Source organism: Prionailurus bengalensis, chromosome B2 (assembly GCF_016509475.1).
Source record: "Prionailurus bengalensis isolate Pbe53 chromosome B2, Fcat_Pben_1.1_paternal_pri, whole genome shotgun sequence".
Taxonomy (NCBI): domain Eukaryota; kingdom Metazoa; phylum Chordata; class Mammalia; order Carnivora; family Felidae; genus Prionailurus; species Prionailurus bengalensis.
Genome location: NC_057349.1, coordinates 40769143 through 40786423, shown reverse-complemented (window position 1 = coordinate 40786423; position 17281 = coordinate 40769143). Strand labels below are relative to the sequence as shown.

Below are 17281 nucleotides of genomic sequence, written 5' to 3'. Positions count from 1 at the left end.
AGACTTTCATTTCCCTTTGTCAATTTAGGTCCAGTGGGTCTGCTTTGGACCTTCTCTGAGAACACAAGAGTCTGGAGGTTAAAAAAAAAAAAAAGTGAACAATGAGGAGGGGGGTGTGTGGAGGGAGTAGGGAGTTGACACTAGCCTTTGGGGACGCACCTGTGTCAGCCTGCTTCCAGAGAAGTATGTGAAAAAGTTTATTCGGTAAACAGAAGGTACTGCAGACACTGGGAATTGCTTCCCCCAACAATGGCAGGAAGGGGTGACTTCACCCCCTTGGCCCCCGTGACTCTGAGGTGGCTCCAGGTGTTCCTGCGTCCTGGCCCTCAGTCATAGGCCTCATCATCATCCTCCTCATCACCGAAGAAGAAAGCGTCTCGGTCCAGGTTCTCAGACTCGTCATAGGAGAAGCTATCATTGTCCAGCTCCTCATCAAACTCATCCTGCTGCCACTCGGGCACATCATCCTCATCATCTTCCTCCTCCTCCTCCTCTTCATCCACCTCCAGCCCCGAGGAGCTCTGCGGCCTAGCAAGGGAGAGAGCCACACTCAGCCCCAGAAGAAGCCTGGCATCCCCCACTCCCCCGCCATGGCTCTGCCCACCCTACTCACTGACTGCCGAGCACATTGGATCCTTTCGCCTCTCGGGCCTCTAATGATGGGCTCTGCAGACCCACCCGGAAGTCCTGGCAAGGAGACAGGGAGATGTGGGAAGTGGGAGAGTAGAGGACATTGGGCCTCTGCCCATCATTCCTTCAATGAACATTCTGTGAGGGCCTACTCCCTCTGCTCTAGGTGCCAGGCTCCCGGCAAGAATGCTCCCACCTCCTCGTCCCTCCCTCATCCCAGGACTCCACAAACCGATGCCTTTGTGAAACGTAACTCAGGCAGTCTCCAGGGACAGGTTGCGATGGTGAGGCACACCACCCCCGTGCTTCAGGAGCTGGCAGTGTATGTTCACATCTTGTCTGCCCAAGTTACTTACTTGTCTGTAAGCTCCCTGAGGGCAGGACTCATAGTTTAGATGCAACATCAGTGTATTAGAGCTGGGAAGAACCTCAGAGATCCCTTACTCGGTGGATCCCAGTCCCCCGGCACCCACTCCTGGGATACTGAGTCTACATCTGAGAAGTATGAAAAAGTTCCCCAAGTGATTTTGATAAGCATCTGGGCAAATACCCTTGATCAGGGCTAACTCTCTTGCAGCACTCACCAGGTGGTTAAGTGGCAGGGTCCAACCACATCCAACAGGCTGGCCTAGGAGCTGGGGCACAAGCCCATGTCTCCAAACACGTTTCACCCTCCCTGCCTTTGCTTTTGGATGCCCCTAGGGCAGGGGCTGTGCTGGGCCCAGGGGGCCCGGGATCGGGCCACATACCTGGGTTGAATGCTGCAGGATAGCCAGCAGCCTCTCCTGGATCCTCCGGAGCAGCTCCATGCCCGTGCTGAGGCAGTCTGCCCGCAGGAGGCGAAGGGACGAGGCCAGGTCTCTGCACCGCAGCAGCGTCTCCTCTGCAGAGAGGGCAGGGCACAGGAGCTCCCTCCCTTCTTCCATTCCTTCCTTCAACAAACACCTACTGAACATCTACCAAGTTCTATCATAGCCCTAGATACCTATTCTGGGGGCGGGGGCGGGGGGCGGGCTACATCGTAGCAGAGGGGGACAGATGGTAATCAAACCGGTCAGGTGAAGCCCTTAGGCACCTGAGGGCATGTACCACACACCTTCATACCTGACTTTAAAAGGTCGATATATCTGCATCTGTAAGGCTGTGAAGAAGTAGGTGGAGGAAGAGGACAGAGCACAGTGGGGAGCTGGGAGGGGGGTGCTGTTTCACCCACTGTCTGCGGGGATGGACTGCTCAGAGCAGGGAGGTGGGCAGGAGGTGGGAGTGAGCAGGCAGGGGGCCAGGCCTCACCTAGGAGGATCTGCAGGGCGTTGGTGTGCAGCTCCAGGTTCTCGGTCTGCTGCTCCACCATATCCATGTGCTCTGTGTCCTGGTTGTAGAAGCTGTACACGCAGGCATAGGCCAGCACCTGTGGGAGCCCGAGTCAGCCCTTTCCCTGCTCAGGCCAGGGGGCCTCCCTGCTTCCTCATTCCCTCCATCCAGGCAGGTTAGAGGAAAGCGGCCCAGCCCACCAGAACCCCTTGGCACATCCCCCGCACCCCCTCCCCGGCCCGCACCACCACCACCTTGCGAGCCTGCTCCAGGCCCCGACAGGCGTCACTGAGGAAGGTGAAGGATTTGGGTGGGGGCACCTCGTGGATGGCAGACACGCGGTTCCGCAAGCTCACGGCGAACTCCTGTGCAGGCGAAGGCGGATCAGCGCTGCTGCGTGCAGCCCTCCCCCACCCGGTCAGAACAGCACCCACCCAATTTGGATCTTTGGCCCCTGCCTGGCCATCCACCCCACCCCTCTGACCTTCTCACCGACACCACTGTTTCCTCCCTGCTCACCCGGGCCTGGTGATGGAAAGTACACCTCTCGTTATAGTCCTGAAACCGCTTCTCCTGGCGAGCTGCTTTGCTTACCTGGTAAGGGCAGGTTGAGAGGGCTCTAGGGTGCTTTGCTGGGCAGGATGGGGTTAACACACTAGGTACCCTGCGTGGAGGCCTTCTGACACCTCACCCAGACCTCATCATTTAATCCTAACTCTGTGAAGCAGGTCACATTATTATCCCCTGGTACAGGTGAGGCTGAGGTGTGGGCAAATGCCCTGGCAGTGGTGCCAGGCTCTGACGCACGGCACCTGCTCTGCTCTGGCCTGGTGCCTCCTGAGAATATAGACCTCCCAGGACAGAACTTCCAGCACCTGTAGGCCCAGGCGGCTTCTGTCTTCCCACTGAGCCCCTGTCCCAACAGCTGTTCAGCTGCTCAGGACACCCAGGGCCCAGCAGCAGCATCCCATCCTGACTGCCCTTGGGCCTCCTCCTGGCCCCGGCCCTTACCATGGCAGAGCAGTTGTAGTAGTCTTTGTGACTGGGCTTCCACGACTTGAGGCAGCGCCAGCAAAATCCATGGTTGCATTTGGCACACGTCATGCTATGGAGGAAGCTGGCTGGTCAGAGGGCTCCTGGCCGGGGCCACATCGGGAACACCAAGGGCTTGGGTGCCCCACGGAACATGCCCCTGGCCCCTCCATGCCCTTACAGTCTCCTTAACCTCATCAATGCCTACTGAGCACACCCTTGCTTCTGAGCCCCTTACAGTGCAAACTTCAAAGCGGGGGTGGGGTGCCTGGGTGGCTCAGTCAGTTGGGTTTCTGACTTGGGCTCAGGTCATGATCTCTCATTTTGTGCGTTCCAACCCCTCAGCATCAGGCTCTCTGCTGTCAGTGCAGAGCCCGCTTTGGATCCTCTGTTCCCCTCTCTCTGCCCTCCCCTGCTTGTGCACACACCTCTCTCTCAAAAACGAATAAACATTTCAAGAAATTAAAAATTAAAAAAATAAAGGCGGGGGAAGGAGCATTAAGATGCAGGAGTCACTGGGGGCGCCCGGGTGGCTCCGTCGGTTAAGCGTCCAACTCTTAATTTCGGCCCAGGTCATGATCTCACGGTTCACGCATCTGGCTCTGCACTGACAGCGTGGAGCCGTCTTGGGATTCTCTCTCTCTCCCTCTCTTTGCCCCTTCCCTGTCCACGCTCTCGCTCTCTCAAAATAAATTAAAAAAAAAAAAAAAAAAAAAGATGCAGGAATCACTGGAGGCCGCCTCCTTTGTTCAGCTCTGTTCAGCCCCACGGCCCCTCCGTACCACCAGGCCTCCCACCCTCTCCCATGCTCTCTGACCCCACCAATGACCAAAGTACCCCCTCTTACTGCAGACACCCCTCATTCTTCTCAATGGGAGCCTGGCAGCTGGGACAGCGCTTGGAGATGAGCTTGGCCAGGTGCTTGCTCTGAGCCTCCACGCTCATGCCATCATAGTAGCCGCCATCATCGACCCACTGGGACATGTGGCCACAGCTGGCAGGGTAGTGCGCCTAGGGCAAGAGGGGAGGACATGGCTGAGCTCTAACCAAGGGTGGCACTGCGAGTGTGTGAGGGAGGGAGGTCACAAGTGGAGGACTACAGGAGGAGGAACAGAGCTCAGCCAGGTGACAGCGTGTGAGGACAAGACATGGTGTGTGTGTGTGGGGGCGGGTCGCAGAGCGGAGTGCTGGCAGAGGAGAGGTACAGGCCTTGCTCAGGGGCAGGGCTGGGCAGGCACCCACCTCGGGGAAGCTACAGTTGAAGCAGGAGGCCCAGCCACATTTAGAGCAGGTGGTCCCGCAGCCCAAGCCCTGGCGGCACAGGATGCGGTCACAGCCCTGGGGGTTGGTGCACCACGTCAGGTTGGAGCAGCTCTCCACGTAGCCACGCAGGAGGGCCTTCTCGTACTATGGGGGCATAGGTGCCACCAGGTGAGGGCATGGCTCTCCAGGATGCCACACCTCCAGACCCCCCCTCCCCCCCACCGCCGGCACCCGGAATGTGGGCCCACCCCCTGGGGCCTGCCCCTTTGGCTGTACACCGAATCCTCCTGCAGAGGAGGGACTACCTTGGAGATGACGTCTGGGGAGGAGACAATGGCCCGAATGAAGGCTCCAGTGGGCTGTGCAGGGCAGTCGGCAATGGGGCAGGTGCAATTCAGCACAAGGTTCTGCTCAATCCGAGTTGTCAGATACTCATTCCAGCAAGACTGGAGGGCAAAGGAGGGGCTGCTTAGGGACAGTAGGGGAGCAGCACAGGAGGACATCTTGGACTGGTAATTAACCTAGCACCCCCCCTCCTGACTATGGAAGGCCAGAGACAAGCCTGCTTCTGGAGCAACCTCAAAACTGACCCTAATCTTTCTGGCTTCTATGGGTTTTCCTGGGATTGGCCCAAATCACAGTTGCCTTTGAGGATGTGTGGGCCAGGGTAGTGGCCTCATTTTAATTATTGTTGAGATGGACATGGAGGGAATGGGTAAGAGAATCAGGACAAAGGAGATGATTCAAGTTCTAAGAAAGATCCGGAGAGAGCAAGAAGGCCAGAGAGGAAGGAGGCCTGGGGCAGTAGGGTGCCTTTTCCCTGTGGGGTAGCTGGCCTTGGACACTGCAAACAGCGCTGTGGCCTCTCCTCCCAGCTCCATCTGCTCACCTAGCTCCTTGGTGCTCCCATCTTCCCAGACTCAGCCTCTTCTCCACAAAAAAGCCTCGCCCACTGAACCCCCCACCCATCCTGGTCACGGGTGTCGGAACCCTCACATCTCTTGGATTCTCTTCTAGCTCCCATGTCACTGCACCACCCTAAACCAGGCCTTTATCCCCTAACCCCTAAACTGCTTGTCCCCATAAACGGTCTTCCTACCCAGATCCCTCCTGTTTGTTTGTTGTCCCTAAACAAAACAAAACCCTTTTTATGGTGAAATAAAGCCAGATAAGGTGGGAAATTGAATGCAGAATTCCTGCATTTTTGAGAGAAAACAGGAAAATACTCCAAATTCAGACTTCATGCTTGCAGGCATACGGGCACAACAGGGCCCCTTACAGCCACAGAGGACAAAGGCTGGCAGCTGGGTTTGGAGCCCATCCCACTCCCCTAAGGAGCCCCTCTGCTGTTGGCTTGCTCTCACTTCTGCCGCTTCTGCCGTCCCCCCTGCCCAGCCCACCGGGAATGCAGTCTCTGTCCAGCCTGTACTCCCCTCCCACACCTGCCAACCCTGCCTGTCACTCAAGGCTCACACGGGGAACACCCCCCCCCCCCACCGCCCCCATCGACAGCTCCAAACCCAGGACTTCCCTTCTCTGAGTTCCCTTATGTTTCATTGTGCCTCTCAGCTGTGACTTAAACATAGGCTCCTCCTTGGCTGGGACATCTCCAATTAGCCTGTTTTTCTCACTTTCCCTGTCATTCCATCTCTACAGGGGGATCTATACAGCTCAGCACTCTGGACCTGCTTCTCTCTCTCTGCAGGATGCCAGCTAGGCCTCTCCACTTAATTCCAAATTCTGCTGTCCAGTCCCACACAGGTGTCCAACGAGAAGCTCAAACTTCACATGGTCAGAACAGACTTAATTTTCCCTCAAAAACCTGCCCTCCACACCCAGCCCCAGCCCCAACAGCTTGCTAAATTCAGTAGAAGATGACATATCTCATCCACCCAGATGCTCTGGTCAGAAACCCAGGAAGTACCCTTGATTCCTTTGTCCTAAGCCCCCCATCAGCTCCACCAAGCCCTGTCAGCTCTGCCTCCTGATGTACCCCAATCTGTCCCCTTCTCTCTTCACTGCAAACGCTGGGAAAACACCCACCGCTTCCTGCCTCTTTATACAACAGTCTCCCAACAGGTGCCCCTGCTTCCACACAAGATCTGCCCAAGCCTTTCTTCCACACATGGTGATCTTTTAGAAAATGAAAATCAGATCCAATTACTCCCCTGCTTAACTCCATCGTGGCTTTCCATAAAGTCAAGCCCACTGTATGCCAATCCCAACCCCACTGGGTCCATCTCCCTCCCAAATCTCTCCCTCCACTGTCCCACCACATCACTGTGCTTTAGCCACCAGTCTCAGCTTCTTTGCAATTGCTGTCCCCTCTGTCTGCCACGCTCTTCCACCAAATAGTCACCTCTTCAAGGACAGCCTTCCCTGGCCTCCCCAATCTAAAGTCCCCGACAGGGACTCTCCCCCCACTCCTCACCTCAGTCACTTCCTATGACATGACCCTGTTGTATTTCCTTCCCCTCACTTGTCATAAAAGCATGAGGGAGGGCCCTGGAGCAAGACTGCCAAAGTCCAAATCCTGACCTTGGGCAGGTGACTTCTCCTCCAGGCGCCTCCATCTGTCACCAGCAAAATGGGGATGGTAAAAATACCGACCTCACACACTTTCATGGGAATTAAGCAAGATAATGCATATATAACAGCAGAACGGCCCAGAATGCATCCCCCATAAATATTAGCTGCTGATATTATTAGCCCTTCTGGCTTGGATTTTCCCACCCCCTCATATAGCACCCGGTGCTGTGCACACAGTGAGTTCATGACAAACATTAGTTGAATGAAAAAGTGAAAGTGGGAAGGAAATAATTAAGAACCAGGAAAAGGGGGGCACAGGAAACCGTGTGAGAAGAGTAACTTGAAGCAGAGCAAAAAAGGAAGGAGGAAAAGTACACGTACACACACATGCCAATGCACGCGTCCCAGATCACCCACCACTGGGGAGACGCTGTTGGGAGAGGCAGCTAGATTCAGGGCAACAAGCGCGCTCATCCTGTTAAGTTGATGTGTTTGGGCTTGGCATCAGTTCTAAGAGCTGTGAGGCAGGGAACATGGGACACTCAGCACTCTGGTCCCCTGCACCTCGGCCCCTCTCCCCCGCCACTGAAGACAACTCACTCCCCCATCTACAGCCTCCTCTGCTCAGCTGTACAGTAGCAAGATCTGGCTTCCCATAATTCCCTTGACTTCTGTGCTATTCTCATGTTCTGAGATAAAGGGACTTGAATGATAATTAGGAAACATAAACCTATAGTCATCATCAATGTAATAACACTTCTCATTTATGAAGTGCCTTGATGTATATTTTACGTGTATGCGTGTGCTACCCATCTATCTATCTATCTATCTATCTATCTATCTATCTATCTACCTATCTATCTATAGTTCTCAAACCTGGCTGAACACTGGAGTCACCTGAGGAATTTTTAAAACTCCAGATGCCTGGGTTTCACCTCCAGAGATTCCAATTTAACAGTTTGAGCATGAGGACTTTTTAAAAGCTCCCAGTGATCACAATATGCCACCGGCATATTTTAGCATATTATTAGCATATTCACCTATTAAAACTTTGCCACTGGCAAAGTTTTAGAGCCACTTATACATTTCACTGGATCCTAACAACAACCACTCTTCAGAGTGTTGAGGCTAGGGGCGCCACTTTTAGATGACAAAACCAGTTTCAGAGGGACGAAGAGCCTTGTCCGACACTGCCCAGGTTGGGAAATGGCAATGCTGGGCTAGAAGCCCAGAGTTCACGAGGAATTGTGTGGGGCAGGAGAGGGGCAGAAGAGGGGCAGGAGAGGGGCAGGAGAGGGGCAGGCGGGGCCTCACCTTGCAGCAGTAGTGCATGCAGCAGAGAGAGGGCAAGTCGTCGTCAGGCTCCAGGGGGCTGACACAGACAGGGCAGTGGTCAGGGCGTGCGGGGGCCTCCTGGGCCTGGGGTACACACAGCCCAGCTGCCAGCAGCAGCGGCTCAGGGTTATCACTGTAGCTCTGCAGCAGCTGTTCAGCACCCCAGTGGGAATGAGCCAAAAGGTGCTGAGCCACATCTGCCTCTAGGTTCAGCGTCTCTTGCACCTGCCGCACCGTCTGCTCCATCAACCCTTCTACCTCCTGGGGGCTCATGGTGCGGCCTGCAGGCAGCTGGAGAGACGCCAGGGCAGCCACAGCTTCTGGGCTTGAGGGAAGAGGAGATTCAGCAATCAATATCCCTGCTCTGCTTATCTACTAAATGAACCCCACCATGGCCCTCAGCTCCCCACTTGCGCACGCCTGCTTGCGCCTGCCTAACCAACCTAAGGGTAGCCACCCAAACCAACTGTCAGAGCTGCTTTCCACAGAAGCGTTTGTAAGTGGCGAGTGGGGCTGGTTGTCACAATGATCTCTAACACCCCAGGAATCTGGTAGGCAGGCATCGGGAAGCAAACTGACCCACAGTGGATGGGATAATCCCACCGTAAGCCCCACCTAAAACAGCAGCAACACATCTGGGGAGAAACTGGAATCTGTGGCCTTACCACTCAAAGCATGGTCAGTGGGTATTCCCATTAGTATCACAGGGAGCTCTACTGAATCAGGACCTGCATTTTAATAAGATCCCCAGGTGACATGTGTGCAAGTGAAAGTTTGAGAAAGATTTCTCTAGAGAACTTACTTTATATACAGTGCAGGCAGCAGGCATAAGAGTTGTGCCATAACAACTTCTAGTGAGCTGAATGTGATATAACAAGCTTTAGGGGTGCCAGCTAATTAGGGGGATCCTATGACAAATTCCTCTGTAGAACAGGCTTCTTGAAGACTAGAGTTTGTACATTTCATTGAGCAGAGAGCATAATCAGCACTCAATACACAGTTGTATGATACTGCATTTTTGCTTAGAATGAGAGTTATCTATACAGAAGCTTATGTGTCTGGGCCCCTTGCCTATGGGCTGACTCTAGGAGAATGGGGACAGCAGGGCCCCTGATTAGGAAGGCAAAGAAGGGGTGACGGTGCTGGCAGGGGGAATGAGGACTGGCAAAGTGGGAGAAATGAGAGAGGCAGGGAAAATGGGGTACACAAAGACAGAAATGAAGTGCTTTTCCACAAAAGAGCCTGGCCTTGGCACTAAAACTCCCGTGTCACTGCAGTGCCGTCTGTCCCTGGGAGCCCAGCCCTCCCTCCTGGCTTGGAGCCCTAGCAGCAGGGAACGGGGCTGGGGACAGCTACCTAGGCTTGGAGGTCTTGGCGGTCTGGTTGCCGCAGAAGGGGACCTCTGCCTGACCCCGGCAAGGCCCCATAGGCTCTGGGGTGGCATACATCAGGATCTGGGGCCGGTCGTCACGCCGTTCCACATAGCCCTGGCCCAGGAGGTGCAGGATGCAAGAAAGGACGTCTGTACTGGTACAGGCCACGCCTCCTGCAACAGCATGGCCCAGGCTCCCCGGGGGGTTTGGACCCTTCTGCCAGGCCTCCAGCACCTAGATGGGTGGAGAGGAAACAGGCAGGCCACATTTACCCAGAGAGGCCGGCATGCCTGGGTTCAATGCTCTGCTCTTTCACTTACTGGCTATGTGACTATGGATAAGTTACTAACTCTCATGCCCCACTCTTCTTACCTGTCAAATGAGAATAAGAGTAAATAATAATAATAATAATAATAATAATAATAATAATAATACCACCACCACCATCACCACCCCCATTAGACTGCTGTGCAGATTAAATGACCTAATCATGCAAACTCTTGGAAAAAGGCCTAGTATACAGTAGACACTCATGTCTTGCCTCTGCCTGCTGTCTAACAAACTGCCCTGTCAGGAATAGAAAACTCCAACAAAAATGTCACTCTACAAGGTCTCATACTGACAGAGTTTACCTTCCCTTGTGATGATCCCTGGCTCTAAGCCCCAACCCTGAGCATGACTCCCTCCCTCCCCTAACTTCATGGTCCCCTGGGCCTACCAGACAAACCAGCTGATCAATGTGGAGGCCCTTTTCCCCGTGGACTTTGAGAATACGGACAATAAGACAGCTCAAGAGGTTCCTCTTCTGTTCCAGAGTTCGGCCCTCATCCTTCTCTACATTCAGGTATGTCTGGGGAGGTATCAGCCACAGGGCCTCCCCACAGCGCTGGGGCTCAGGCGCCCGAAGCCGCAGCACACCTGGAACTCATTCCGTCAGCACCCGAGGAGGGGAAGGGGGAGGTGAGTGGGGGCAACCCCATTCTCACTCCCTACCCCACGCCCACCATGAGAGACCCACCCTCCAGGAGCAGAGGCACAGGCCAGCCCCCAGTGACCTACCCCTGTGTGGAAAGTCCTGACCCTCATGCAGGGTCAAAGGGCCATTCTCAGAGGTGAGGGGCAGAAGTGCCTGGAGAAGTAGCTCTGGGGTGAGGTCAGAATTCTTCAGCAAGGTCTCTACAGACACCTCCTGGTAAGGAGAAACAGAGTCAAGAGCAGAGAATCGGCGGGGGAAGGATGGAAAGAAGGAACAGAGTTTAGGAGAACAGGAGGGACAGACAGGAAAAGAGAAGATAGAGAGAGCCTAAGGAGCCGAGGCACCTCTGTCTGATTGAAATGCAACAGCAGCCACATCTGCATGGTGGACACGTGCAGGGTCTGGTCCCCAAACTTCAGCTCAGCCCGGCCCAGCCACGTCCACTGCAGTCGCCGATGTGGTCCCATGTCCAGGACTGGGTGATTCTGACCTGGGAAAGTGCCAAGGAGAAGAGTAGAGATAAAGAGCAGGGGAAATGAGGGGGTTAGAGGCTGAGGCAAGGGTGTACCATTAGTCAAGCTTTGTTCCTGCTAATCTCTGTGGGGAGGAGGGCCCCACAGAAGTGACTTGTCAAGCTTCCAGAGTTCAGCCTCCTCCATGTCTGCCCCCCCTGGCAAGCTACACATATCTGGGAGCCCACCCTGTGTCTCGCCCTATGCCAGGCTGGCTCCATGGAAGAAACACTGGAGAGAAGAGACCTGAGTTTTGCCCTCAAGGAGCTGACAGTTTCAAAGATCCACTAGGCTGTATCTTTTCCTCCTTCTGTGTCACAGCTCAGGCACGACGAGCCTGGATATTCGCTCATACTAGAAAGCAAGAATGCCGTCAAAGGAAGAGAATATCGAAAGGAGCCAGTCTGAGACATACTCTCTGGCCAAAGATGGGACAATTGGAACATCAAAAAAATAACACCTGTGCTGGACTGAGACATGTGAAATATCTTAAAATCCATGAGTTCATAATGACATTAAAAAAAAAAAAAGATTTCACCGTTTATCTTTGGAGGATGCTAGACAACAGTATTTTGAAAACTGGTTAAAAATAAGGGGGGAGGAAGAGAGAGTCAAGCCTTTCCTGTATAAACGGTACTTCAGAATAACCAAAAAGTCACTGAGAGGAAGTTTCTCTTTTTTTTTTTTTTAATTTTTTTTTTTCAACGTTTATTTATTTTTGGGACAGAGAGAGACAGAGCATGAACGGGGGAGGGGCAGAGAGAGAGGGAGACACAGAATCGGAAACAGGTTCCAGGCTCTGAGCCATCAGCCCAGAGCCCGACGCGGGGCTCGAACTCACAGACCGCGAGATCGTGACCTGGCTGAAGTCGGACGCTTAACCGACTGTGCCACCCAGGCGCCCCGGAAGTTTCTCTTTATAGAGAAAACATTCCAGCTCAGATATGAAGGAATGGTGAGACTAGAATGGTGCTAGTTTGTAACCCTTAGTGAAATGATAGAGCTAGGCAATGATAACGAATGACTGCCTAGTGGAAAGCTGACAGGAAACCATATAAAGCACAGATCACACTTGCAATGCTAAAATTCACTGCTCCATTTGCACATCACAGAGACAGGTAGATGTCACACGCCTCCTGGTGGGAGAACACAATACCACCTACAAAGAGTTCTTGCCCAAGAAATCAGACCCACATCGGAATAAACTTCTACATCTAAGTAACTGTTTTTAGGAAATGAAAGAAACAGAGGAACATGCTAGAGGACACCACGTGGATATGGTCAGCGGAAATCTGGCCTGTAGACAACTCTGTGTAGCAAATAATCCGGTTCCCTGCACAATTATAAGGGAGCAAAAAAGGAAAAGCAGGACCTATACATTAATGGAGACGGAAAACCGAATTCAATCAAATTAAGGTGTGGGCTTTCTTTGGATCCTCCATAAAGAAAAAACTAATTTTGAAAACTTGAAGAAACGGGAGGAATATGAACACTTCACCATTTGATATTAAGAATTGTTATTAATTTCACGTTTGATCACTGTAGTGCCTTTGCTTTTAAAAAGACAATCCTTGGGGTGCCTGGGTGGCTCAGTAGGTTGGGCATCCGACTTCGGCTCAGGTCATGATCTCGCAGTTTGTGGGTTCGAGCCCCGCATTGGGCTCTATGCTGACAGCTCGGAGCCTGGAGCCTGCTTTGGATTCGATGTCTCCCTCTCTCTCTGCTCCTCCCCCACTCATGCTGTCTCTCTCTGTCCCTCAAAAATAAAATAAAACATTAAAAAAAATTTTTTTAATAAATAAATAAAAAGAGAATCCCTGCGGTGCCTGGGTGGCTCAGTTGACTGAGCATCTGACTCTTAATTTCAGCTCAGGTCATGATCTCACGGCTCGTAGGTTTGAGCCCTGTGTTGGGCCCTGTTGAGCCCTGGGCAGAGCCTGCTTGGGATCTTCTCTCTCCCTCTCTCTCTGCCCCTCTCCCACTTGTTCTCTCTCTCTCTCTCTCTCTCTCTCTCTCTCTCTGCCTCCCTCCCTCCCTCAAAATAAATGAATAAACTTGAAAAAAAATTTAATGGTAACTTTAAAAAAAAAAGAGAGAGTGAATCCTTATCTTTTAAATTTGAGAGCTGGGGAAAGTGGGTGGGAGTACAGAAGAAATGAGATTGGCCATGTATTGACCCACGTTGGTACACTGGAGTCTATCCTGCCTACTTTTGTGTATGTCTGAAATTTATAATAATAAATTTTTTTTTAATTAGGGTGAAGGTAAACTGATAGAGTTGTCCATCAATACTCCCTCAATGAAGAGACTTCTAAAGGATGTACTTTAGGAAGGAGATTGAACTCAGAAGGATCAAGATGCAAAAGGATTAGTGACAGAAACAACTAGTATGATAACAAATCTACACACCAACTGAATAAAACAATAATAATAATAATAAATTTTGGGAAGTAAAAAAAAGATAATCCTAAAATATCAAACAATAGTAATGAGTAAGATGGGAGTGAGAGCTGGAGTTAAGATTTTCTCTTGGTCCTCTTATTGTTCAGGTACAAGTCAAACATACAGGTTAAAAACATAAGGGTAATCAACTACAGAAATAGAATGTCCAAAATATGTAGACACAAAAAAGGAATTAAGTAAAATACAAAAGGAGAGGGGAAAAAATGCACAAAAACCCAGGGTGGAAACATATCTGTAAAGGTGTTCAATTTACTATTCTCCTTTCAACTGTACCTATGTTTTATATATTCTTTTTTATATATTAAATAACTAAAATTTCAAATTATAAGAAGAGTAAACTAAAATGTAAGAGGTTAGCAATAAAAGCCAAATATATCATTACTCATAATCATTATGAAGAGGCTAATAAAATTGATAACCCAAAAGGAGAGATTGTTAGGTTGAATACAAAACAAATTCTAGGTATTTGTAAGATACATGCCTAAAATAAGAGTATGGCAAAGTTAAAAGTAAATGATACTGGGGGAGATTCTGATGAGAGCAGAATATAGGCATGGTTTGTATCTCCCCAATAGGCTGCTTATCAATAGTCACAAAGGAAAAATATTAACTATACAGTGGGAAATCAAACAACCTCTTGACCAGGTTGTCAAAATTCACATCAAAAAAGAGAAACAGGGGCGCCTGGGTGGCGCAGTCGGTTAAGCGTCCGACTTCAGCCAGGTCATGATCTCGCGGTCTGTGAGTTCGAGCCCCGCGTCAGGCTCTGGGCTGATGGCTCAGAGCCTGGAGCCTGTTTCCGATTCTGTGTCTCCCTCTCTCTCTGCCCCTCCCCCATTCATGCTCTGTCTCTCTCTGTCCCAAAAATAAATAAATGTTGGAAAAAAAAAAAAAAGAGAAACAAACGGAAACTATATGCTTCCAAATGAAATGTGGAGAAGAACTTAATATCATTTACTTAGGATTCTGGCTGGGAATGCATAACCTGAATCTAATTATGAGGAAATATACAAACTTAAAATGAAGAAAGTTTAGAAAAAAAACTTTACTTTTATTTTTTAAAAATGTATTTATTTATTGTGAGAGAGAGTGTGTGTGAGCAGGGGAGGGGCAGAGAGAAAGGGAGAGAGAGAATCCCAAGTAGGCTCTGTGCTATCAGCACAGAGCCCCATATGGGGCTCAATCTCACATACCATGAGATCATGACCTGGGCCAAAATCAAGAGATGGACACTTAAATGACTGAGCTACCCAGATGCCCCTAGAAAATTTTAAATGACTATATTCTCCAAAGGCGTCAATGTCATAAAAGACAAAAAAAGGCTGAGGAACTGTTCCAAATCAAGGAGACTAGAGACATGACAACTGAACATAATAGATGATCCTAAATTGAATGTTGTCTTCAACTAAAAAAAGACATTATAGAGTCGATTGACAAAATTGGAATGTGGAAGGTAAAGTATTATAGCAATGTTAAATTTTTGAAACTGATAAATGAATGATTATTATATAGGAGAAAAGCATGATTCTTAGGAAATATATATTAAAGTACTTAGAGGCAAAAGGCCAGCATATATGCAATTTATTCACAGTGGTCTGGGGGAAAAAAGGATGTCTGTGTGTGTGTGTGTGCGCGCACACACATAAATACACATTTTATAAACGTATATATACACAAAGAGCAAATGATAAAAGCAAATAGGGCAAAATGTTAACAAAAGGTGAACATGGATAAAGAGTATATGAGTGTTCTTTGTATTATTTTCTGTAAATTTGAAGTTATTTCCAAGTAAAAAATTTTAAGTAAAAGGATAGCCGAATTGTCCACCTAAAATGGTTAAAAATGGAGGGGGTGCCTGGCTGGCTTAGTCAGTGGAGCATATGACTCTTGATCTTGGGGTTGTGAGTTTGAGCCCCAGGTTGGGTGTAGGGATTACTTAAAATAAAATCTCAGGGTGCCTGGGTGGCTCAGTCAGTTAAGCATCTGACTTCAGCTCAGGTCATGATCTCACGGTTCGTGGGTTCAGGCCCCATGTCAGGATCTGTGCTGACAGCTCAGAGCCTGCAGCCTGCTTCTGATTCTGTGTCTCCCTTTCTCTCTGCCCCTCTCCTGCTAGCACTCTGTCTCTCTCTCTCTCAAAAATAAATAAAAAACATTAAAAAGTTAAAAAAAATCAGATCTTAAAAAATTAAAATGGCAATTTTATGTTATTCATATTTCACCACAGTAAAAGAAATCTAAAAAAATTATCAATCCCTCTTTAAAAAGTAAAAGGATAGAAAGAGATATTCTGGAAAATCACTAACCAAAGAAAGCTGGTATTTAATAATACCAGATAAAAATAGACTTTGAGAGAAAAAGCTTTACTAGAAAGAAAGGAGATGATTTCATAATAATAAAGTTGAGGGGCACCTGGGTGGCTCAGTTGGTTACGCATCCAACTCCTGATTTTGGCTCAGGTCATGATCTCATGGTTCATGGGATTGAGCCCCACATCGGGCTCCCTGACAGCAAGGAGCCTGCTATGGATTCTCTCTCCCTCTATCTCTGCCCCTCCCCTGCTCTCTCTCTCTCTCTCAAAATTAACAAGTAAACTTTTTAAAAAGTTTAATTAACTATGAAGATTCTAAACCTGCATAGTCCATTATGGTAGCCACATGTGGCTAAACTGGCTAACTAAACAAAGTTAAACATTCAATTCCTCAGTTGCACTAGTCACACTTCAATAGCCACAAATGGCCACCATACCAAACAGTGCAGAAAAGAACTTTTCCATCACTGCAGAAAGTTCTGGACAGTACTGTTGAATGATTTAAAACTTTTATCTAATAACATAGTCAAAAAATATATAAAGTGGGGTGCCTGGGTGTCTCAGTTGGTTAAGCATCTAATGCCTGACCTCAGTTCTCAATCTCAGGGTCATTATTCATACCCTGTGTGGGGCTCCATGCTGAACATGAAGCCCACTTAAAAATATAGTTAGTTAGTTAGTTAGTTAGTTAGTTAGTTAGTTAGTTAGTTAGATAGATAGCAAAACTGACATGATGAGAAGTTTAAAAATTCACTATCATAATAGATCTTAATACACCTCTCTCAGTAATAGAACAGGCAGACAAAAATGAGTAAGGTTTGTAAGATTTGAACAATGTAATTAAGTCAATTTAATGGAATATGAATAAGCCTATAGCCAGCAGCTGAAGAATACATATTTTTCTTAATCACACATGGAACATTTACAAAATGTGACTATCTACTAGGCCATAAAGGAAGTCTCAACATATTGCAAAGATTCAGAATCACAGAAACCAGGTTCTTTAGCTACAATGGAATGAGGGTCAAAATCTAAAATAAAAAGACAACTAAGCAAAGAAAAACTGGTTTGGGAATTTTAAAATATGCTTTTAAAAAATGAATAGACCAAAGTAGAAATAACAATGGAAATTAGAAAATTCTTAGAACTTAAAAATACCAAATACTAACATCCTACATAATAAAAACTTAGGCAACATCCCAAATGTTCATCAACAGCAGAAAGGGCAAATATATTCATACAATGGAAATGAATCAGTAACTCAAAGAAAAAAGTAGTGATAACTGACAACCTGGATAGCTCTCACAGATACTAAGCTGAAAGAAACTGGACACAGCAGAATACATACCCTATTATTCCATTCATATGATGTTCACATACAGGCAAAAATCTACGGTACTAGGAGGCAGAAGGTTTCTCTTGGAAGAAGATACTAACTAGAAAGGGACATACGTGAAGAAGTATTCTGGGGTGCAGGAAATGCTCTGGGGGTGGTTATGGGAGTGTATAAGTACATACAATTCATTAAGTCACAGCTAAGATTTCT

At 49.0% G+C, this 17281-nt stretch overlaps 1 protein-coding gene across 11 annotated transcripts in view; it reads right to left on the bottom strand.

Annotated features, from left to right (window-relative positions):
• Positions 1 to 173: 173 nt before the first annotated feature.
• The window catches only part of CUL9 (cullin 9), a 37317-nt gene continuing 20209 nt past the window's right edge, over positions 174 to 17281 (bottom strand). For 2 of the 11 annotated variants that reach the window (XM_043591463.1, XM_043591465.1), the window contains exons 27-42: positions 10794 to 10939; positions 10533 to 10662; positions 10192 to 10391; positions 9457 to 9707; positions 8080 to 8425; positions 4542 to 4682; positions 4216 to 4380; positions 3821 to 3984; positions 2953 to 3046; positions 2461 to 2535; positions 2196 to 2306; positions 1921 to 2038; positions 1380 to 1513; positions 987 to 1001; positions 614 to 687; positions 174 to 528 (exon numbers count right to left, since the gene is read on the bottom strand). In XM_043591463.1, coding sequence (XP_043447398.1) covers positions 327 to 528; positions 614 to 687; positions 987 to 1001; positions 1380 to 1513; positions 1921 to 2038; positions 2196 to 2306; positions 2461 to 2535; positions 2953 to 3046; positions 3821 to 3984; positions 4216 to 4380; positions 4542 to 4682; positions 8080 to 8425; positions 9457 to 9707; positions 10192 to 10391; positions 10533 to 10662; positions 10794 to 10939 — 2366 coding nt within the window. In that variant the 3' untranslated portion in view covers positions 174 to 326. Of the gene's footprint in view, positions 529 to 613; positions 688 to 862; positions 1002 to 1379; positions 1514 to 1920; positions 2039 to 2195; positions 2307 to 2460; positions 2536 to 2952; positions 3047 to 3820; positions 3985 to 4215; positions 4381 to 4541; positions 4683 to 7146; positions 7283 to 8079; positions 8426 to 9456; positions 9708 to 10191; positions 10392 to 10532; positions 10663 to 10793; positions 10940 to 17281 lie in introns of those variants that run through there. The other 9 variants (XM_043591466.1, XM_043591467.1, XM_043591470.1 and 6 more) reach the window with 7 other exon arrangements.